Source organism: Rutilus rutilus, assembly GCF_951802725.1.
Source record: "Rutilus rutilus genome assembly, chromosome: 24".
Lineage (NCBI taxonomy): Eukaryota > Metazoa > Chordata > Actinopteri > Cypriniformes > Leuciscidae > Rutilus > Rutilus rutilus.
In genome coordinates, this window is record NC_140228.1 from 5,061,616 (window position 1) to 5,085,557 (window position 23,942).

The 23,942-nt window shown below is 36.2% G+C and overlaps 2 protein-coding genes and 1 gene segment (V, D, J or C); 1 reads left to right on the forward strand and 2 right to left on the reverse strand.

Annotated features, from left to right (window-relative positions):
- mybpc2b (myosin binding protein Cb) overlaps positions 1-4,877 on the reverse strand; it is a 28,572-nt gene extending 23,695 nt beyond the window's left edge. Inside the window, exon 1 of one of the 2 annotated variants that reach the window (XM_084398908.1) lies at positions 4,821-4,877. In XM_084398908.1, coding sequence (XP_084255034.1) covers positions 4,821-4,839 — 19 coding nt within the window. In that variant the 5' untranslated portion in view covers positions 4,840-4,877. The remainder of the gene's footprint in view (positions 1-4,820) is intronic. The other variant, XM_084398909.1, reaches the window with a different exon arrangement.
- The window catches only part of LOC311284461 (Ig kappa chain V-III region MOPC 63-like), a 945,935-nt gene that overhangs the window by 888,220 nt on the left and 33,773 nt on the right, over positions 1-23,942 (reverse strand).
- On the forward strand, positions 16,322-21,942 carry LOC311284304 (tripartite motif-containing protein 16-like protein). Of its 2 annotated transcripts, XM_084399285.1 has the most exons (5): positions 16,322-16,445; positions 17,166-17,198; positions 19,523-19,585; positions 20,088-20,227; positions 20,829-21,942. In XM_084399285.1, the coding sequence occupies exons 1-5, from the start codon at positions 16,400-16,402 to the stop codon at positions 21,243-21,245; spliced, it is 699 nt and encodes a 232-aa protein (XP_084255411.1). In that variant the 5' UTR covers positions 16,322-16,399; the 3' UTR covers positions 21,246-21,942. The 2 variants fall into 2 exon arrangements, with proteins under 2 accessions (XP_084255411.1, XP_084255412.1); XM_084399286.1 differs by lacking the exon at positions 17,166-17,198.

The following is a 23,942-nucleotide window of genomic DNA, read 5'->3' on the forward strand; positions in this document are numbered from 1 at the left end:
TCTGCTTTTATATATTTTGGTATTCATAAGCATTGGCTTTGTTATTTATATATTTATTTAAATGTATGCTGCTTGAATTTATTGTGTTTAACATTGATAACATTAAAAAAGTCGAAAAATATCTTTCAGGTAGTGGATGAGCGACACAAATTACACACTACACCTTTATAATTGTAATATCATATAACACTTTTTTCAGTATTTGCCACAATTTATTCAAGCACTGATTTACTTAATTCTGTATCACCTTCTAGTCCATTAGCCACTACAAATATAAGTATATAACTCCATAGAGAAGTGCGTAATATCGTGTTTATGGTTTATACTTTATTTTAAGTATCTTTTTTGCAGTCTCTGGTATAAACACCTCACTAGTCTTTATGGTTGACCTGTGTGTGTGTGTGTGTGTGTGTGTGTGTGTGTGTGTGTGTGTTTCAGATGGATTGAGGTGATACTCAACACAGTGTACTACTGGTGGATTTAGCACATTAGGACGGTAAGCTCTGGTCTTAGCACAATTCCACACATGGCTGTTACTAAACCTCCATCTATCACTAAAGCAATTGAGATTATGTTATAAAAGCGTCTGGTCGCACGTTACCAAATCAGCAAATCTGGGTGGCGAATAATGAAATGTTGCCGAGGCTGCGGTCTATATTTGTGCGTGTAGACGGCTGATGTGGCGTCTGACACACACACAATCTGTCAGCATTGTGCCCTGAGCAAAGCACTCGATCCCGGGTCACTCCATGGGAATGTAATAAGTGTGCTGGTTCACGGCTGATTTCACTTCTGGACTTTTCAAATTCATATTTAAATGCATTTATCAAGTTGCAAACTGTTTACTTGTACCTTGCATTGTTTTGATCCTGTTTTCTGAGGATGAGGGCATCGCTATGATTATCTTCTATCAAGTAACAGATTCCAAGCAAACAGGGAACGTTCTCAGAACTTTCCGGCAAGGTTCTGTCAACGTTATGAACAAAAGTCCTTCCAGTAACGTTAATAGAATGTTCGTTCAAATAAGAGCACAAAAACGTTATTTTTAAATCGTAAATGGAACTTTTTTTTTCTTTCTGAAATGTTTTGATTGGACGTTCATCTAATGTTTTTTTAAATGTTACTGCAAACATTCCGAGAACATTCAAAAGTAACGTTCCCATGATGTTTGCAAAAGGGTCAAACGGAATGTTCCAATGTTTTTGTGTATAACCAAGAAAGAAAGAAAAAGTTTTTTAAACATTTAAAGAACTGGACTTTCAGAGAATATTCAGACATAATGTTTTCATAGCTTAATTAAGTATTTTTGTTAGCTGGGTTAAATCTGTTCTTAGGTTTCTAGCAAGTGTCAAGTGCATGTTTTTATTTGAATTTTGGGCAATTATTTGCTCATTTTAAAATGAGCAACCCAGAACATTGAAAATGTGTTTAATGTGTATCATGTCAGTGTTTGGTATTACATTTCAGTGTTAAATATAAGCATTTTCACTAGTGCTATCAGACTTTGGAACCACATTAAATTATATTTTATATATATATAATAGATATTATTTTACATCTGCACTGTAATTATTAGTTTTGGGGGTTTTTTTGTGCTTTTTGTTATGGCATTTGACTGACGCTTACCGTTGTGAATGTACACTGCCGTTCAAAGATTATTATTTTTTAAAGAAATTAATACCTCTATTCAGCTATGACACATTAAATGTATTAATAGTGACAGTAAATACATTTATAATGTTACAAAAGATTTATTTTCATTCTTTTGAACTTTCATCAAAGAATCCTGAAAAAATGTATCACAGTTTCCACAAAAATATGAACTGTTTTCAACATTTATAATAATCAGATATGAGCATCAAATCAGCATATTATAGTGAAAATTCAGCTTTGATCACAGGAATAAATTACATTTAAAAAAATATATCTTCATACAGAAAATGTCATAATATTACTGTCTTTACTGTATCTTTGATCAAATAAATGCAGCCTTGACGGCCAGAAGAGACTTCTTTATAAAAAAAATATAAAAAAATCATATCAACCCTGAAGCAAACGCTGTCTTTTCTGCTGTGAGCCGTGATTCATTTATTCCAATGAGCAATAACAGGGGGTTGAGTGAGTTAACATGACATAAGATCTCCATATGTTGAGTTGGCTCCATTTAAAACAAATTAGCTTTAAATTACATCATTAGGATAGTCTTCATTTCATGCAACTGTTTTAAAACAAGTTATTCATGGCACCTTTAAATAGAAGAGTCAGCTATAACTTTGCATTTGATGTTAAATCTGCTCTCAGTGTGTTCTTTCACACTATAAAGTCTCTGAAACTGAAGTGGCGATTATCAGCATATGATGGTATTTTTAGAGCTTGTCTCTCCCCCGGGGTTCTGTGGCATTACCATAACGGACGACAGCATCTGGAAGAACCCTTATAAGTGTGTGTCGGTGTGTAAATCAACACTTCTGACAGGCTGCTGATCAGATTTACTGCTGTCGGGATGCATTCGTTGAAAAGAAGGAGCGAGGTAACAGAGTTTACAATGAGAAATCGCAATGAAACGGTCCGAGGGATTGATTTGATCACGTGATGTTCATCATTGCCGTTTTGTCTGCCACATAATCACATTAGAATAACCGCTGACTTCTCTTGTTTTTGCTCCGTTTGTTACTCAATTCATAAATAATCAAGTTGTGATTTATAGACCGGATGGTGAGGTGAAAAGGCAGAGGTCATCATGGGATATTTATATCTTACTCTGGAGTGGCAGAGAGGCCAACAATCCTAGATACTGAAAACGTTCATCAAATTCAGTTTAGGTTTTGTGGCATATGATACTGTCTGTCATGTGGCCGTGGGCATGGATTTAGTGAAGGTCTCGAGGGTCACTCTTTTATTAGTATGTGAACTGTTAATTGGATCCCAGCAGGGATTTTCTACACTTTCTCCAAATGAAAGCACAGATAATATGTGTCTCCACCAATGTGGCTCGGGGTTTCGGATTCTGCTCATCTTTAATTAGGGGTTGCCTTTGTCCAGTTTCTCAAAATCATTTAGTGTTTAAGATTTGTGCATTTGAATTGCATATATATGCATATGATTAATATGCATATACAAGTTCCATTCATTTGTATCACAGTTTTAACACAAACAAACTAATACACTTATTGCGATGCATATTTTTCAGTCACACATAAATGAAAGAGGACAGGTTTCTGGAATATTACTAATAAACTAAATGTTTTAAATACATAATAAGCTGGTTTATATACTTATCATCAATAAATCTCTCATACATTTTAACTAATTGACTATAGCTTGTCTCACAGCTAACCGTATATATTTAATATTCACAATGAACTGATTCTAAGCAATATGAATAAATGCATTTTGAAAATATTATTATTTAAATAAAAATTAAAGAGGTGCAAAATAGTTAGGGTTAAGGTTAGAGTTAGGGTCCACAATTATTTATATTTTTTTTGGAGTGCATTTATTTATGTATGTGTCAGAATTTTAGGCCTAAATATTTTATGAGTGTAAATGAACCTATTAAAGTTGCTGAAGACATTATTAGGCTTGAGGAATGAATCATTTGTAATCCGTTGGTCACTGTGGAACCAGCGGACGTGTTCATCTCTGTGCCGTTCACACACCATCAGCGGCTTCTCGTCTTACAGGCTCGATAAAGCAGGATGGTTTAAAAAGATAAACTAGTATGACAGGAGGAAGAAAAATATTTCACGACTGTATACTTGCAAATCACTGTCAGTCTGACAGAGCTTATGGTTTTATGTGCTGCAGCGCCTCAGATTTAGTGAACTGTTAATGGATAGTTTATACTACAGACAGATAGTCTATCATCTATATATATGTCTGTGTTTACGGAATGCAGATGAAAGTGATGACATGATGCATAGGCTTAATAATAAAAAAAACATGCATGATCATTAAAAATGTGATCTAGTGGTCATGTAAGTTTTGTTCACTTCATCCATTACACTGAAAAAATATTGTTGTGGAAAGAATTTGCAAGAATTGAATGTTAATTTTTGAAGTAGAAAGACTGAAAGAGTATTTTCTTGTAAAGTGTAACTGTAATAATCAGTGTGTGTGTGTGTGTGTGTGTGTGTGTGTGTGTATTCCAGCTTTCCTCAGCCAACTCCAGTCTGGAAGGTTTTAGTTTTACCATCTGTGCAACTTTCTCTCTCTGCCCTGACACATCTGATCCACCCTTTCTCTTCACATTCAGCCCTTCCTCATTCATGAACGATCTTTCCTCCTCCCCCCACACAGTTTTTATCCTCGAGCATTGCTTATACTATTAATTTGAGGTGTGCATGAACATGTTTAGAGACATTTAAAGCTTGAAAGTGGATGGAAATATTGTTAAAAATTATTAGAAGCAATGACAATTAGGGAAAGAACAGCACAATAAATGCCAGATTACAATACATCTGTCATGTATCAAAAAGATAAAAAATAAATTGTGTATCAATCTAACAGTTCTAAATCAGCAAATGCCAGTTTTGTTAAAAAAAGTTTGATTCTTATCTCTCATCTGACAATATCAGCTGATAAACAAACAATAATATGAGCACAAATACACGCAAAACATGTCAGTAAATATTTTTGTATCAATTTGCGCAATTTCCTGTGGTCAAGTTTTGTAAAGTATTTCTGTTATTGTCACCAGCAATAGGGTTACTAAACATACTAGTTACTAATACTACTACTAATTTAACAGCAGAAGTAGCATAAGTACTAAAACGCCAGAAAAGAGATTGATTAAGAATGAAGGGAAAGGAGAGATGTACCTTCTGTGGGCTCAGGCATGGTTGAGGCTGCGTCTTGCTTGTCTTCCTTCGACTGACAAGCTTGTGTCACTTTTTTTTGCTTTTTATTTCACAGTCCCTCTGTTATTCAAAGCGTTCAGGGAACTCAAATTACCCACCAAGCAAGGAGAGAGTGGGAAGGAGGGAGAAACCAGGGGGAGAGAAGAGAGAAGGACTGACACTTGAAACCCCACTTGGATTCTCCAAGTCCAGGAACAAAGTTTGGAGGGATGGAGAGAGAGACAGAGATGAGGGACGGGACACGAGTGTTTGCTGACAGACGTGTTAAGGTGTTGTTATTTTACAGAGATTTTTACACCAGCTAAACAGATTACTTCTCTTTCAACACCATTTCTTACAAGCACACCGCAACATTTCTCTATGTGCATCCACCTTTCTTTGACAGAATCTGCTTCTTCTTTTTTTTTTCATTTTCTGTGGTGATTTTTGTGGAGTATAAAATATTATATTAATATATTGTACATATAATTCATATATATATATATATTAGTGCTGTCAATCGATTAAAAAATTAACTAGATTAATCACACATTTAAAACACTTAAAGGAATATTTCACTTTCAAATGAATATTCTGTAGTCATCATTTACTCGCCCTCAAGTTGTTTCAAACCTGTATGAGTTTCTTTCTTCTGCTGAACACAAAAGAAGATATTTTGAAGAATGTCAGTAATCAAACAGTTAATGGTAGCTATTGACTTCCATAGTAGGAAAAAAATAAATACCATTGAAGTCAATGGGGTACATCAACTGATTGGTTACCGACATTCTTCAAAATATCGTCTTTTGTGAAGAAATTCATCAGGTTTGAAACAACCTGAGGGTTGAATAAAGCTATCAAACAGTCTGCACTGCATAAATTATAAATTAAATATATATAAATCCTTAATCCAAACAAACAAAGTTCTTTAGTCAAGAGCAATGATAATATTCTCTGTTACCTTTTTTCTTTTAATAGAGGGGTCCTTGATTATGATTTCACGTTTCTAACTTTAGTTAGTGTGTAATGTTGCTGTTTGATCATAAACAACATCTGCAAAGTTACAACGCTCAAAGTTCAAAGCAAAGGGAGATATTTGCTTTTAGAGAAATCGCTTTTTAAGGACTACAACAAACGGCTGATAGGGACTACAACGAGCTTCTTCCCGGGTTTGTGACATCACAAACCCTAAAATGTACATAAACCCTGACTCCGGGAACAAGCAACAAAGGGGGTGAGTCCATGTTGGGCTGCTTTAGAGAAGAGGAAGAGTTGTTGTCCCTGTTTTTTACAACCCGGAAAAAGTTTTTCCTAAGGCTGATGAACTTAGAGGGGTTAAAATTTATTTTTAACACTGTTCCTAAACATTATAACCTATTATAAGTTATAAGTTTGTAGGTGCGCTGCACATTTTAGGAGAACAGCTTCCAGAAGAGAGCTTCTCCTGAAAGACATAGGCTAGCCATTCCCATTTTGTCGGGACAATCTGTTGTTTATGGATCACAACTTGTAAGTATGTCTTATTATTTGTACTTATGTTTTCTATTAACAGTTTCAATTATAAGTTTTATGCAGTTGCTAATGATAGCTATGATGTAAAGCTTTGCCTCAGCTAGCCTGCTAACTAACATGACAGTATTGATGTAGTGTTTACTGTAGCTTTTGTAAGCTCTTGCTTTTGTAAGACTGCTCGCCGCCCCTTAGGAAAATTATCTATGATTTTGTGATCGATTACTGTTTGTATCAGCATAGTTTTCCGACAAATATGATTAAATGGTGGATAACATCGTATCAATAAGAAAATTACACAAAAAAAACATACTACTCTGAAACGTCCTGTGAAATCCGTGCTTGAAATCCGTTCTGCACGATCCTCTTGTTCGTTAACATTGTCAGGGTCTGAATCGGGCTCGAAATGGTTTGAAATTGATAGCATCGTTAATATTTACATCTGAGTAGAGCTGCCAATCACAACACACTGAGCCAGCTAACCAATCACAGCACATTTCGTATTTCGGAAGGAGGGGCTTTATCGAAAACGATGCTAAATATTTATATTTTATATATTGATGAAGTGTGTAACATCTACACTGTTTCCAGACAGGGTTTCTAAACATTCCTCCATCTTCCATTGTTCAGATACACGGGTAATCCCGCCCTAAACTCACACGGCTGGAGCCAGACAACTTCACTGCAACTTCTTCCTCAAGGGAACATGTGAATCTTGGATTTAGGGATGAAGATACTTGGTTTAGGTCCTAATGAACTGATCTTTAAAGCTGCAGTCCGTGAAAAAAAAAGCTTTAAAGCTGCAGTTTTTCCTCTTTGTCGCCATCTCTGTTCGAAATCTGCAATTGCAGTTATTCGCGGAGTTATCAACTGTACATGGGTTGTGCCTCGGCGCGGCACAGCGCGGATGAATCCAGTGTTTTGAGGAGAATGTGCGGCTGTCACTCGCCGCTGGTGTGGAGACTGTCATTCGCAATCACAGATTCTACTTTTTGGAAGCATGAACAACATATGAATTTTAACCAGAAAATGTCGTCTGAACAAGTAAGTAACATCCACTTTTGTTCTGACCAACTAAGGGGGAAAAAGCATTGCAGTAAATCGCGCTGATTAATCTAACGGTCGCTTATCATATCACGTCAAACCGTGCAAATTATACTTTGTTCTCAAATTGTTAATGTTAACAACATCAGCATTGCGTGACTACATTTAATGCCCTTCCGATATTATCCTTGTTTTCGCATGGGCCGGTTGCAGTCTCTTTTTTTCTGTAGCCACTGCGAAGTCCGGAGTGTTTTGCATTTTACAACGGGTGAATCTCTAGTTGTGACTGGTGATTGTTGTTTGAACCTTTCTGGATCCACCATCAAATTGTTAAGTTTAATTATATCAAGTGCTGTGAGAAAAGGCTATAAATCTCCACTTCCAACATCCTCACACTCATAGCCTACTAGCCAAGACTCTTCTTTATGTGTACAGATGTGACGTAATGACGCAAAGACATGCTTGGATTTCCCGCGGAAATCCACCGGAATTAAATACATTATTACAAGCTTACTGTTTTGAATCAAGCAGATAGTTTTGAACACTGGCTGGTTATGTATTTGCTCAGAAATTTATTTTGGATAATTTTTAACCCAAAAAAGTTACAGACTGCAGCTTTAACTACTATTTCTCCTATTGCTGCTTGAAACTCAATTCATATTTCCAAGCTCATGCTGATTTTATTAATAGAGTTCTCATCCCATATCTGGTGTGTATCGGAGGATCAGTACACGTTGACTGCAGGGCTGGTGAAGAGAGACAATCTAAAGTATGTGTCTCATGCTTCTAATGACATCACTGTTGTTCAGTTGGGTTGTACACACCATGTGGATATGAGTGACAGTCATATTTAGTTGCAACATGTGTGAATTTTATTTACATTAACGAATAGCCAACGTGCAATTAGGAAGCATTCATTTTCATCTTTCTTCATTTTGAATCTATTTTATTTTTCTTTAAAATAATATTACACCATTAATAGACTGACTGGCAAAATTGTTGGTCACGATGGAAATCTTTTTTTTTTCTTTTTTTTTTTATACAATGTGATAAATTATTTTTCTACAATAAAATGCTTATTGTATATGCCTTTTGATAAGGGTAACCAAGCAGTTTCTGGTCCCCAATGACTTCCAATAGTATATTTATATATTTTTCATACTATGGAAGTCAATGGGGACCAACAAAAGTTTTTTTTTTTTGTGAACCATCCCTTTAATTATCTCATTAACTTCAAGAATGGTTTTGGTCTCGGTCTGGTTCTTGACTACACCTCTGGTTAATCACGGCTACTGATGGCTGCTACTACTGTATAAGAGATTACTAGCGGTCGAAAGCCGTAAATCAAGTCTCTGACCGCAGGACCTCGTGGCGCAACGGTAGCGCGTCTGACTCCAGATCAGAAGGTTGCGTGTTCAAATCACGTCGGGGTCAAAACTTATTTCATCTTTACACTCAAAAGCTTATAACGTTGTTAAATTAACGTAGCACACATTATATTCCAAGTACGATTATGAAATCAAGCCATGTATTTATAGTACACACACACAACTGCGGTTGTTTTTGCTTGCTAAAAAATAATTCTATAAGAATTGGGCCTATTAATTCTGAGATTTATTGACAAGTCGAGAATATCTAAGTACATTAAATTCTTAATTTGTCGATTTTTAATAATGATTATAATGTTTAAACATTAAATCACATTTACTGGACAGACCAGAAGATGGCGCTGCAGCCCAATGAATGCACCAGCTGACACAAGAGGCTCTACTGTCCAGCTCTTTCTGAATTACTAGCAGTCGAAAGCCGTAAATCAAGCCTCTGGACGCAGGACCTCGTGGCGCAACGGTAGCGCGTCTGACTCCAGATCAGAAGGTTGCGTGTTCAAATCACGTCGGGGTCAAACCTTTACTCTTTCCACTTAAAATAAATGTAACAGCCTATATTTATAATACAATCACTTGTAGAAAGGGATACGAGAACCTAAATAATATCTCGTTATGAATTCCTGAGAAGTCAGTTCTCCGGTAGCTTAATAAAAGGAATTGTTGATCGTGCATTAGAAAAGATACTATTTAAAAATATATGTATAAGTATAAACAACTATGTGTTGGCTCTTTGAGGGTTTTGTGAGTCTAGGAAAATATAATGAAAATAAATGGATCAAAAATTGTAATGTTTTCCTTGCACTTAAAGTCGATCTTGCTCCTGCAATAATACAGATCTATCCTAGGGGTCAGTCAGCATGTGTCACAGTGATGGTGTTTATTACAGCGCTTATGTAATAAGCAGATAACTCATCTAAAAGGTGACCCTGGACTTTCTAGCACAGAGCAGGCAATCACACCCGGTCCAGACCTCACCATTAACACAGCGCAGTTTTTAACACCACTTACTTACATACAAATATAACACAATAGAGAAATATAAATAAAGCTCTAAACTAAACTATAAATGCTATTTACATTTTTTAATAATAAGTCTTTTAACAAAATGAATGGCATGCATGTGCAGCAAATAGAATTGTGAAGAATTTCAAAATGCAATCACGTGATGATGGATAATTACTGATGGTAATCTAATTTTCATAAAGTGTCCTGATTCACTGATCTTATAAGTCTAATCACTGATCATAAGTTGCATTATTAATGTATTTAAATCGTCCATTGTCAGCCCTGTGATGTTCCAGCATTGTTATAAAATTAAGTTATGCTTGAGATATTGAAGGCAATCAGTTTCCACAGACTTTAAAAATATGTCCTTGGTTTAACTCAAAAAAATTTGCATCAGAATTTTGAGTATTTTGAACTCAACTAATTTTGAAATTAGTTGAAAATTCTGTCATCATTTACTCACCCTCAAGTTGTTCCAAACCTGTATACATTTCTTCGTTCTGCTGTACACATATAGGAAGATATTTGGAAGAATGTTTGTAATCAAGTAGATCTCGTCCCACATTGATTAGTATTTTTTCCAAGATCAAACATTCTTCACAACTTTCTATGGAAGTAAAATAATGTCAAATGTTTTTGAAATAAAAAAGCCTGTTGAATTGCACTACTTGAAAAAAAATAGGCATTGCATTAACCATGCTTGCTTGCATTTTAATGCATTGTATTTTTAGGGCTTGCATTTTTATGGGCTGAAATTCAATATGGTTGAATATTTAAGCTGTGAATATTTCAATTAAAAACATTTTCAAACACATTTTCATTATTAAAAATTCAATAATCCATATTCACCTTCATATTTCACTTCCAAAATATTCAAACTGTTTAAAAATACATCCTATAATATCCAACATGCAATTTTCGGTCCATTTTATTTCGCTTTGCAAATTCAGTGGTTCAAATTCGACAGTAAATTCAACATTGACATCCAGGGACTGCAGGAAAAGCCATTCATTCATAAAACTAATTTACGGCAATATAAGTGTATTTGTGATTATTATGACGGCTGTTTTATGTTAAATTCAGTGTCTTCACGGTTAGTTTGAATATTTTGGAAGTGAAATATTAAAGGTGAATATGGATTATTGAATTTTTTATAATGAAAACGTGTTTGAACTCATAACTCAACTGAGTGAAAGTGAAATGTGAAAACATGTTCATTTAAATGCAACATAGTATATACACTCACCTAAAGGATTATTAGGAACACCTGTTCAATTTCTCATTAATGCAATTATCTAATCAACCAATCACATGGCAGTTGCTTCAATGCATTTAGGGGTGTGGTCCTGGTCAAGACAATCTCCTGAACTCCAAACTGAATGTCAGAATGGGAAAGAAAGGTGATTTAAGCAATTTTGAGCGTGGCATGGTTGTTGGTGCCAGACGGGCCGGTCTGAGTATTTCACAATCTGCTCAGTTACTGGGATTTTCACGCACAACCATTTCTAGGGTTTACAAAGAATGGTGTGAAAAGGGAAAAACATCCAGTATGCGGCAGTCCTGTGGGCGAAAATGCCTTGTTGATGCTAGAGGTCAGAGGAGAATGGGCCGACTGATTCAAGCTGATAGAAGAGCAACTTTGACTGAAATAACCACTCGTTACAACCGAGGTATGCAGCAAAGCATTTGTGAAGCCTCAACACGCACAACCTTGAGGCGGATGGGCTACAACAGCAGAAGACCCCACCGGGTACCACTCATCTCCACTACAAATAGGAAAAAGAGGCTACAATTTGCACGAGCTCACCAAAATTGGACAGTTGAAGACTGGAAAAATGTTGTCTGGTCTGATGAGTCTCGATTTCTGTTGAGACATTCAGATGGTAGAGTCAGAATTTGGCGTAAATAGAATGAGAACATGGATCCATCATGCCTTGTTACCACTGTGCAGGCTGGTGGTGGTGGTGTAATGGTGTGGGGGATGTTTTCTTGGCACACTTTAGGCCCCTTAGTGCCAATTGGGCATCGTTTAAATGCCACGGCCTACCTGAGCATTGTTTCTGACCATGTCCATCCCTTTATGACCACCATGTACCCATCCTCTGATGGCTACTTCCAGCAGGATAATGCACCATGTCACAAAGCTCGAATCATTTCAAATTGGTTTCTTGAACATGACAATGAGTTCACTGTACTAAAATGGCCCCCACAGTCACCAGATCTCAACCCAATAGAGCATATTTGGGATGTGGTGGAACGGGAGCTTCGTGCCCTGGATGTGCATCCCACAAATCTCCATCAACTGCAAGATGCTATCCTATCAATATGGGCCAACATTTCTAAAGAATGCTTTCAGCACCTTGTTGAATCAATGCCACGTAGAATTAAGGCAGTTCTGAAGGCGAAAGGGGGTCAAACACAGTATTAGTATGGTGTTCCTAATAATCCTTTAGGTGAGTGTATATTATCACATATTTTTCGATATATTTAAACCATTTAACATATTGATCATGAATATATGCAAATATATTTTCTTTCCATAAGGGGCAGTGGTCCAGACGACAGTCAAAACAAGCAAACATAATAAATATAATATAAGAAAAATATATCAATATGTTAGGTACACAAAAAAATCTTGTTGTTTCAATGTAAAGTGTTCATGTTGCCTTAACGTGCTTGAAATGTGAAGTTGTGTGAGTGACTGACTGTATTGTGAAAGGTGTGAGCGCTCCAGCAGGTGATGCTCTTCAAGACAGGTGTTCATCACATTACACACTGAAGACAAGCACGCTAAACATGCGCTAGCGACTGACCTTGTTTAGAATGACGCATAATACATCTGCGATAATTATTATAAAAGATTTATTGCCTCGAACTCTCCATGTACTGCAAGCGTCACATCGTGTAATGACTTATTTAAGTGTTGCCTTGTATATAGTGCTTGAATCGGGTCATGCCACACAACTTATTTCAATTAAAGTCAGAAACGAGGTCACATCTGGGGTGAGTGTGTAGGTTGAGAGGGGATACATTTGCAATTGCAATTTTAAAATGTGATTAAAAAACAGGTTTGTTTTATCATCACTAATTAAACATAAAAACAAATAAATAAAAACAAATGCTACTGCAATATTTCACTGCAAAAATAGGAAAAGTAATAATAATACTAATATAGAAATACTAATATTATTTTATATTGCAACTGCATGTATATATATTTGTTAGATTTTATTATAATAATATTACTGTAATATTTCACTGTAAAATAAAATGTAAGAAAATACAATAAAATGTTATTTTGCATTACAACTGTAAAATTTAATTACAATATCAATACTTATGGCTGTCTTAATTACTTTATTACTTGATTACTGTCTTAATACATTTTCAAATGTGATTTATTCTGAAACATGCAGTGCATATATTTGTCTTTAATCGTGGTATTTAATTGAATCTAAGTATTTCTGTCGGATATGTTCAAAACAGCATACCATACGCCTATTACTATTTCTGTAGTAATTAATATTATAATTTCTTCATGCATGAAATAATATGCATACTACTCACTCGACACATTTGTCATGGGATAATGTCTGTGGATGTACTTGCTATTTTTAAAGCAGCTTTAAATGAATGACAGTGTTCATTCAGTCAGTATTACATTCTGGACATAGTGATCTCGTTCTTTGTTCTTAGCATTTAATGACAGTAACTCATGCCATGATTTCAGTATTGTTCAGTATTGAACAATCAGTTTCATGTTTAATTCGATTTTTATTCTCTTTTGATTCCATGGTTTGTCCAATAAACAAAAACATGAACACTGGATACAGTATTCAATCTTACATTTTTAATAGTATAAATGTTCTATACTGTACATGAATATATGAAATGTTTTGCCATTTCATTTGCCTCACATGAAGATAAGCATTTTGGGTCAAAATAGACTTTCCATAGACATATTGGTTTTTATACTGTACAAACTGTGTATTCTAATCACCTAACCCTAAACCTGCCCATCACAGAAAACTTTATGCATTTTTACATTTTCAAAAAATATAATTTAGCAGCTTTTCTCATGGGGACCAAAAAAATGTCCCCGCAAGGACAAGGATGTGACATTTGTGTATGTAGGGTTTACCAGGACCACGCACACACACACACCACACACACACACACACACACACACAATCTCACAGACACACACACACACACACACACACACACACACACGCTCAAACCCACACACACACACACACACACACACACACCCCACACACACACACACACACATACACATCACAGACACATCTAAAGGGGCGTTTGCTGCAAATCTTTGAATAAAAAATATGCTAAATAGTAGATTCTCAAACATAATCCTAAAAGTTAGTTCTGCGTAAAAAACAAAACAAAAAATTAAACCTTTTTTGTGTATTTTTTTTTAAATTATATATCTTTTAAATATGTTATTATTTATTATATTTCCATTGACTATTAAATCAAACTTTTGTCAACTTTCTGGAACAATTTACGGCATTTGACCCTATAGATTTTAGCTACAGATTCACAGACGCTTTTGTTTGTTTTTATGGTGGCGACTCCATATTCAGTGGTTTTTATTCTGAGCAAACAATATTATCTCTCAGCTAAAGGTTTCTGTATTTCTAGGTTTTCATTTATTTCATGATTAGGTCGTCATGGGAAGTGGACATGTGAATGGCACTAATGACAAAGTGACATTGAGAAAGTAACACGGAGTAAAGAAAACAAAGGTGTGTGTGTGTGTGTGTGTGGTACATTTCAGAATTGACTAATTAAATTCCACAGACACATTCCTGTCACACTTTTATAAGATATATGATCCAGAGATTAGCAGGTCTATAAGGGCACAGAATGCATGCGCATGTTTCTCCTGAAACTTCACCCGGCCGCAGAACACTAACCGTATCCATCAGAGGAAACTAGTCAACAACCGGATGATGATGACAGGAAATCAGGGACAGGGAACATAAAGTCTGTTTAAACCCAACTTTCACAATCATATCAGTATTGTTCCTGTTTCCAACACACATTTTGTTTTATGTTCATTTTTATCTATATTTTATATTTAGTTTTCTCTATTTTTTCTTGTATCATTGTAAGTTTACTGTAATTATGGATTGATTGTTTCTATGATTTTCATCTGTCTGACATCGGATACTCTCAGATTATATTTTATTACTCCGACATTAATTCATCTAAACTAAAACTAAAATCATTAAATTTGAGCTATATAAATATTTATTCAATATATTCAGGATTCTTATATTCTTATATTTAAGCTCAGAGTTTTATGTTCAGTTATATAAATGGAGTTATTTGTCTAAAATTGTATTATTCGTATTTCGCTCATTTGAGATCCTCAGATTTGAGATAAACTGCTTTATTCAAAGGGTATATCTTGACTGATAACTTATTTAAATTATGAATAGCTTTAGCTTGGCATTAAACAAGTTCAGTAATAGAAATGACTGCCAGCGAGTGGTTTTGTATTATAACTGATGTGTGTTTCATGTGTAACAGCATTATTACTGAGTGTGTTTTACTGTCAGATGGTGACGCTCTTGACCGGTTCTCGTTTATGATGAACAGAGTTCTGCTCATTTCTTTAGTTCTTTCACAGTTAAATAGATGCTTTCTGCATTAGCTCCTCTTTTCTTTTGAATTATCAGCTCAAGGTTTATTTGTGATTTATGTATCATTTTTCCCTGCTTGTGCTCATCCTGTGAATTTAGTTTAGTTGTAATTATTGTTTTAGAGTCGGTCTTTTCTAGAAAATATAAATACACAGAACTTCACAAATAGACAGATCAGATGTGAGATGCAGTGTGTGTGTGTGTGTGTGTGTGTGTGTGTGTCTGTCATTGAGCTGTCGTTACTGAAACAAAACATCTGACAACACATAAATCCTTCGTGTGTGTGTAAGTGTGTGTGTAATTGTGTCAAAATGACAAAGTGATACAATGTCTCAAAGCCCAAATGACCTTCTCTAACCAACTGTGTGCGTGTGTGTGTGTGTGTGTGTGTGTGTGTGTGTGTGTGTGTGTGTGTGTGTGTGTGTGAGAATGAGTGTGTGTGCATGAGTGTGTGCGTGTGTGTGTGCGTGCGTGTGTGAGTGCGTGTGTGTAGGTGAGAATGAGTGTGTGTGCATGAGTGTGTGCGTGTGTGTGTGCGTGCGTGTGTGAGTGCGTGTGTGTAGGTGAGTGTGTGTGTGTGTGTGTGTGTGTGTGTGTGTGTGTCTGTCTGTGAGATTGTGTGTGTGTGTGAGTGTGTGTGTGTGTATGTGTGTGTGTGGGTGTGTGTGCGTGCGTGTGTGCGTGTGTGTGTGTGTGTGTGTGTGTGTGTGTGTGTGTGTGTGTGTGTGTGTGTAATTTGACCTGGTTTGTGATCCTTTCCCCCTCTTCAGTTTGTGTTTCTGACGTGCTGCCTTTACTTGGCCAAAGTTTGACATTGGAAACGCCCTCCTCACGGTTTCTAATGGCCATGTGCCCAATATATGTCGACTATAAAAGAGCCGCTGTGCCTTACACACACGGTCAATATCTAGACACAATACTGACAAACTCAATCATCAAAATGCCTTCAAGCCAAAGAATCATGACGCCTCAAACCAGGAAGACAGGTAAAGCATTACTATCATAATTCAGAACTAACCCAGGAACAAATCTCACAATGTTTCTAATGCACAGACTGTTTTAGTGTTTTAAACTAAAATTCAAACGTAAAAATTCAAAATAATAACAAAAACTATATCAATGATACTGAAATAATGCTGCTCTGAGCTTAGTTGGCTTAACTGCAATAAGTCTAAATAATAAAGGGTTAAAAGGTGTACATCAGGCCATTATGTCACGCTTATTCATTACGTAAAATCCATGAATGTCGTGTAATTAAGCATATCTGTCAATAATTTTAATGTTTTTACATATAAATTAGTGATGAATGATTCAACTGAAGTATGATGTGAATTATCAAGAAGCACATAATCAGTGTTTGTTTCGGTGTGTCGCTGGACTGTATTGGCACATTCTCAGAAGTCAGAAGTGTTGAATGATTTTAAACTGGGCTATTGGGTCAGTGTGTTAAACACTCACACACATTCATGCACACAGTACATGCCGCGGGTTTGATGCTGTTACCAGAGACGAATCTGAATGTCACAGAGACTGAGAACAGACACACACACACACACACACACACACACACACACACACACACACACACACACTACATTAACTTGACAGGATAAATCGCCATTTGTCCTCTTCAAAGGTTCATCTATTAGCACAAACCCACACTTTACTGATCAAACTCTTTTCAGCGTCTTTTTTCTTTCTTCCAGGAATGAAAATCAAAGCCAGAAATACTCCTGTTGGTATGATGGACTAAACATATATCTATCTAAACCCTGTATGCATGAATAAATATGATCATTATCATGAATACAACGGGGCCAAAGGCACAACTTAAGAAAAGTGGGCTTTTCACTGCTCCCATAATGTATGAATTCAGAAAAAAATATGTATGTTTTTATGGAGCAACAGATGTTGTGTGAAACTAAATCATAAAAGTGGTTTATTTGTTTAAAAATCTTATAAGAGGTTTAGTATAAGAGACACAGGGCAAAAGGCACTGAAGTATTGATACAAATACTTTAGCTAAAATAATATGTTTTTAATAATGTCTAAGTTAATACTTGCAATTAAGCAAAGTTTGTACTATTTTCAGTTTATTTTGATAAATAAAATTCAAAATTAACATTTTTGTTCAATAAATATCATTAAAATATGTTTATTTTAAAAATACAGAAACAAAATTATTTAAAAAAAAGTAAATATTCTGAAAGCATTGAATGAGATCCCATAATAATTTAAAATAGCATTACAGTAGTAACAAATGATTTTTGATGATTTTTTTTATTTATGATGGTTTCAGTATAAATATGGGTATTATCTCTAAGGTGGACACCCAACTTAATATATGATGTTTACATCTGAATCTAAACATGTCATGTCAACAAATGAAAAAGTCAGTCAGCTGTTTATTATAATGCTAATTATTGTGTCTTTCGCCCTGACAGCAGGAGCACTGTTTAGCCCAAATAGCATCCTTTTACATATTCTTCCGTTATTAAAAAACTATTGCTTTAATTACCTTTTATTATCAATCTAGCACTGAATGAATTTGCGCTGCTGCCTGCATTCGCATCACGAATTAGACAAATTTCCACGTGCATCTTGAAAAGCGGGGGTTTTTGTGCCATCTAGTGGTTAAGAGGAGAATAAAATCAATGGCGCGTTTTACCCCGGTGCGCCTTTAGCCCCTTTGTACCCTATAATGCCGAAGTCTATAAGGGCCAGATTTACTAACAGCTCTTTTGGTGTTAAAAAACTACTATCAGGATTAACAGAAACGCAGCGCTTAAAGCAACACTATGTAACATTTTTTATCTTAAAATAAAGTTTCCAAAATCGTTTTAGTGGTTCATCAAGTCATTACAGGGTGAAAGACACTTTTGGTACCAATATGTACCTTTGAGGGACTTATGGCGCTTTTCCACTACACAGTACCAGCTCGCCTCGGCTCGGCTCGGCTCGGCTCGACTCGACTCGGCTCTGTTTGGTTTTCCACTGTGTAAAAGTTGTACCTGTACCTGCTTCCAGGTACTTTTTTTCGTACCACCTCCGGCGAGGTTCTAAGCGGGCTGAGGCGAGCTGAGGCGATACTAAAATGTGACGTGAAAACACGGCAGACTGCTGATTGGTCAGAGAGAATCGTCAGTATTCACTGCGTCATCATTGCACGCGCCAGACGCAGTATCCTGAATAAAAAACAACAAAAACAAAAACAAAAACATCCAAAAACAGCATACACTCGATTTCCTCCTTTGTCCTGTGTGTGTAGGTAGCGGGCGCGTCTCGCGTAAAAGATTAAGTCACGGCAGTTTCCTGCGGCGTCGCTATGACGACCAGGTACTATTGTGGAGGTACTATCTGCAATGGAAAACGGAGCGAAAAGCGAGCCGAGCCGAGCTGAGTCGAGCTGGTACTGGTAATGGAAAAGCGCCATAAAATGCACTTTTTAGGTACAAAGGTGTACCTTTTGAAAAGGTACCGCCACAGCGACAGCTTTTGTACCTTTTTTTCTGAGAGTGTACCTTGTCTGTGGACATCGTTCATTCCAAAGCCGGTGCTGGACAAACAGCGAGTGTGCGTGCGACGGTAGGCTGTAGGCTAAATGATTTACGACAGCGGTAATGGACAGTTCCGCTTCCAACCTGTAGGGGGACCGCAGAGGAAAACTTCCATAGTGTTGCTTTAATATGTGTTGACAGGGTTATTTTTGCAGCTGATCTTATTGCATATACATTTGTAGGAGTTTACCTTTCAGAAGCTAAATGTATGGGAGGAGAATATTTAAATGAATCATGCAAGGTGATTTACTAAGGTTTTGCACTAGTCAATTTACTGGTGTTTGCAGCATTATTTACCGCTGTAAAGAAGCATGTCTTTAACCAGACTCGGTAGATTGCGTTGGCCATTATGGAAATGATCTGTGTTCTTTAATGTACGTACGCGTCTTCAGTAGATCGAGCTGTTTTGGTATTGCGCTCTCACGCTAATTTGCCCTGTTTAGTAAATCTGCCACTATATGTACACTGGTCTGCGCTGATATATTTCTCACATTCTCCCTCTTCAGAAAAGCTTCCAGTTTATGAGCCGAACATCCCAGAGCCGACGTCCAGAGAGGAGCTGCTTAAATGTGAGTCTCGCACACAGAACAAGAATCAAATAAACCAGTACTGAACAGGGGAGCGTTTCCCAAAGCCAACTATGGTCGCAAGTTCCGTCGTTACCAATAGAGTTCAATAGAAATTGAGATCATAGTTGGCCAATGATGCTTTTGGGAAACGCACCCCTGCTCCTTTCCAGTCTGAACCAGGGTTATTATCTTTAACTAAAACTAAAAACATACTGAAATTAAATAAAATATATATAAAAAAAACATTTCACATTCCCCAAAATAACTAAAACTACAAACTAAAACTAAATAAAAAAATGATACACATATTTTAAAAAATTTTTTTTTTTTTTTTACAAAAACACAACAAAGTTAGGCTACTACTTTAACTACAATTAAAATGAAAACAGAAAATAATAAAAACTTAAAAATATAAACAAAAACTATAATATTATATCAATGGTTGTAAAATAACACTGGACTGAACTTAATTGGCGTAGCTGACCTTTTTCTTTCATCCTAGACTGGCTCAATATTTCATTGGACGAACGAACTGCCAATAAAGTGCTGTGGCTCACAGAGGGCGGGGCTAAAGTGTCCCGCTTGACAGATGAGGTGTGTCCTTGCCTGGACAGACAACAGAGATTTGACTACAACCCTCAGGTGAATTACACACACACACACACACACACACACACACACACACACACACACACACACACACACACACAGTTCATCTGATTGGACTTATTTATTTGAAAATACTGTAAAATATATATGTAGTCATCAAAATGGTCAATCTTAAAATGTTCAAAACATTTCTGTTGACAGTTGCTTCTAAAATCAATCAATCAATTCATTTTTTTTTTTTTTATCTAATGATATAATAATTAATAAAGTGAGCAATAACCATAAAATTGTACTAATAACAAGCACATGATACTACTACTACTAATATATATATTTATTTTTTTGTTACTTTTGTGAAGGTTTTTCTGCTAAGTCAACTTTCAATTATTGCCACCTTTCATAAAACTATTTCATAATTTTACATCAGTTATATGATAAATAATAAAATGAAAAACACATATTGGGAAACCATATACTTTGCAAGCGTTTTCAAAATCATGAATGGGCCACAACTCACACAAACACACTCCACATGATTCTGATATCTTTGTCTCTCTCATGCACTATTTCCAGAATAATAAAACACATTCCTGCGTGTGTGTGTGTGTGTGTGTGTGTGTGTGTGTGTGTGCAGGTGCTGTGTAAGGAGTCTATCTGGGCGTCGCGCTGTTATTGGGAGGTGCTGTACTCCGGCTGGGTGGTTATAGGGGCGACGTACGAGGGTGCAGGGAGGAGGGCGGGCGACGGGACCTGTGGCCTCGGGGAGAACGAGGAGTCGTGGGGTCTGGGTTGGGCCGGGTCCTGCTATGACGCCTGGCATAAAGGAATCAACAGCAGGGTGGAGGGCACTCATCAGTGCTGCACTATAGGTGTCTATGTGGATCAGCCCGCAGGCCTGCTCTGCTTCTACGCCGTGGAGACAGACGAAGAGTCAAAGAAGAAAGAAGTGAAACTTATTCACAGGTTTAAGAATCCCATAAAGGAGAAAACTCTGCCAGGCTTCTGGTTGGGAATACAGTCCTCTTGTTTAATACTCAAGAAAGAGGAATGAGGTGAACGGGAACACAAAATCAGGGGTCAGGGTGTACAAATTGTGGATTTAAAATGTATATAGGCTAATAAATACAATTTGCTATATGTAATAGTTTTACAGTTCAGACTGCTCTTTGGTTGCTGGAAATGATATTGAGCTTTAACTTTTGCTTTAGAAACAAACATTCAATTGTCTAATAAACCTGGTATTGTACAGTATATTACAATTATTGTTGGCTCTCTGATGAATTGCTTTTGTTCTTCTTTTGTAACGCTTTCTAAATGCATAGCAATACATGTAATGAAAATGTAAATTGGAAAGCAATATGGTAGCTTCTCTAGATTTCATATCATCCCATTTTTATTTTACATTATTATATACACTCTTTTTTTCATGATAGTCTTTTTTAATCCTGCATTTTTCAGATTCACGAATTTGGTTTTTAAAAATGCATCATTTAGACCAAGGTTTTTTTTTCTTCTTTTTTTTTTGTCTAAAAGGAATCTATAGCATGTGAGTGACCTGACCTTGCTGTTTCCCACCTCATTTGTATCTCTGTCGTCCTGCTGGCTCTGTTTCTTCATCCACAGTTAGTTCCTCCTGAACCAGGTTGCATCTTTCCTTTGCCCTGTCCTGATTTTTTTAAGTTGTCTCCGCTCTCATTGGCTCTTCAAGTCTGATTTCATGAGCTCCCTTTGCTGCCTGTACTCTCCATTTTCTCACATCAATGACAGTTTCTGGGAGTAAAAAAGGCAACACTTTATTTCGATAGTCCACTTTAGAAATTCTACTAAGTAACTTTGCAACTACATGTCAACTTATTCTAACCTTACAGTCTACTAATAATCGTTAGTTGCATTCATGTATTTGACATGGACCATCAAAATAAAGTGTTACCCCAAAAAATATCTCACAATAACACAACAAAAATCATATTTTGTGTAGCATTTATTTACTTTTTTTCTATTTTGAAATTGTACGTTTTAAAATGTCACAACTCGACTTTACTCTGGATGGTATTTCATCAACACTATTGGTTAGGTTTATAAGATGTTTAGTTCTAACTATTACCTTTGTTTTTTAAAAGGTCAGATTTTTATAATATTTTTTGCAGAAACTGATATAAACATAACTGACGTAAACATAACCGGAAGCATTAATTCACATCGGAAATACGTCACAACGCTCATCGCGATTCGCGAGTAGTTAGCATATTTTTTTAATGATTTATTTTGTGATGGCATTCATTTCAGTTGGTGACATGGACAAAAGGTTAAATATACCTGAATTATAGATTACTGTAGCTATATGATCTGCATTAGCGCTTCAGTCAACACGTTTGCTAATGTTGGAAGAGATTTGGTCTTCTGTAAATAGACATCATTTTAAGTGAATCCGAACAAACCTGGACACAAATATTCAGATGTATGGTTTATCCATAGCGGTTTATCAAGCTCTGAATCTGATGTGGCCGCTTTCACTCAAAAATACACCATCGGATCAAAATAGTGCAAGAAACACTAATATTTACCCTTCTGCAATATGGTGTCATAAAACAAAACAACATTCAATGATTTAAGCACCAGTTCAACTTACAACTGTGTCTCTTGCTGTTCTAAAAATGTTTTTTTCTTTTTTGCGCACAGCACCACCTAGCGGTCTGCACCATTATAATCAATATATTGATTATAATAATTAGTTTGTGTACAGTTCACTTTGCATTAAAGCTGCCTTTATCAAACATAAAAGTATTGGAAGCAAACCTAAAATATATATATTTTAATTACATAAATGTACAGTGTAGCCAATCCGACTGCATCATTGATCAGTGTGTCGTTCCTTCAAAGTCCTGCACTAAAGTTTCAGCGGATTTTGATTGATTGTAATAGTTGAGAACAGCTGCATTCAGCAGTAAATGTGAAATGAAGCTCTTGGGGTTTGAACATGGTCACTGGAGACGAGCTGCTCTATTCTGAGACCATCACAATCACTAAACCTAACAATGCATATGAGATTTTCACTTCTGCTAAAATGAGTTATGAATAATAAATTCATTATCAGCTTGAGATGAAGGAGCTACTTGAAAAAGGCTCAAAAACATCTTTATGTGACTGTCACGATGACTTTACAGTGTAATGTACAAAAACAAAACAATATGGCGCCATTATTGTTTGTTTGATGTGATAGTTTACGGACTCTGTTTTTTTCTGATTCAGAGTATATCACTTTCTAACAGCTTAATTCCTTCATAAGTCAGTTTTGAGCACACGTGTAGTTCCTGTGTTTGTCCTCTCTCTCTCTCTGTGTGTGTGTGTGTGTGTGTGTGTGTGTGTGTGAAAATGTTTGAGCAGCTGCAGTTTCAGTTCAGTCACTGTGACTCTGACTGACGGAGGTTTTTGTATGACTCTTTATCACTGTGTGATCACATTTTCACTGTTGATGATGTGGCGACTCATACAGTAATAATGTCCAGCATCTTCAGTCTGGACTCCACTGATGGTCAGAGTGAAATCTCTTGCAGACGAACTACTGCCTCTGAATCTAGATGGAGTTCCTCCATAGTGGTCTGTTGTTTGATAAATGAGGAGTTTAGGAGCTTCTCCAGGTTTCTGTAAGTACCAGCTAAAAAAGTATGTTTTTCTTTTAGGATTCCCCCGTGAATTTAGTTCTATGTAAGTGTGCACATCACTGCTGGTTTTACAGTTGATATTCACA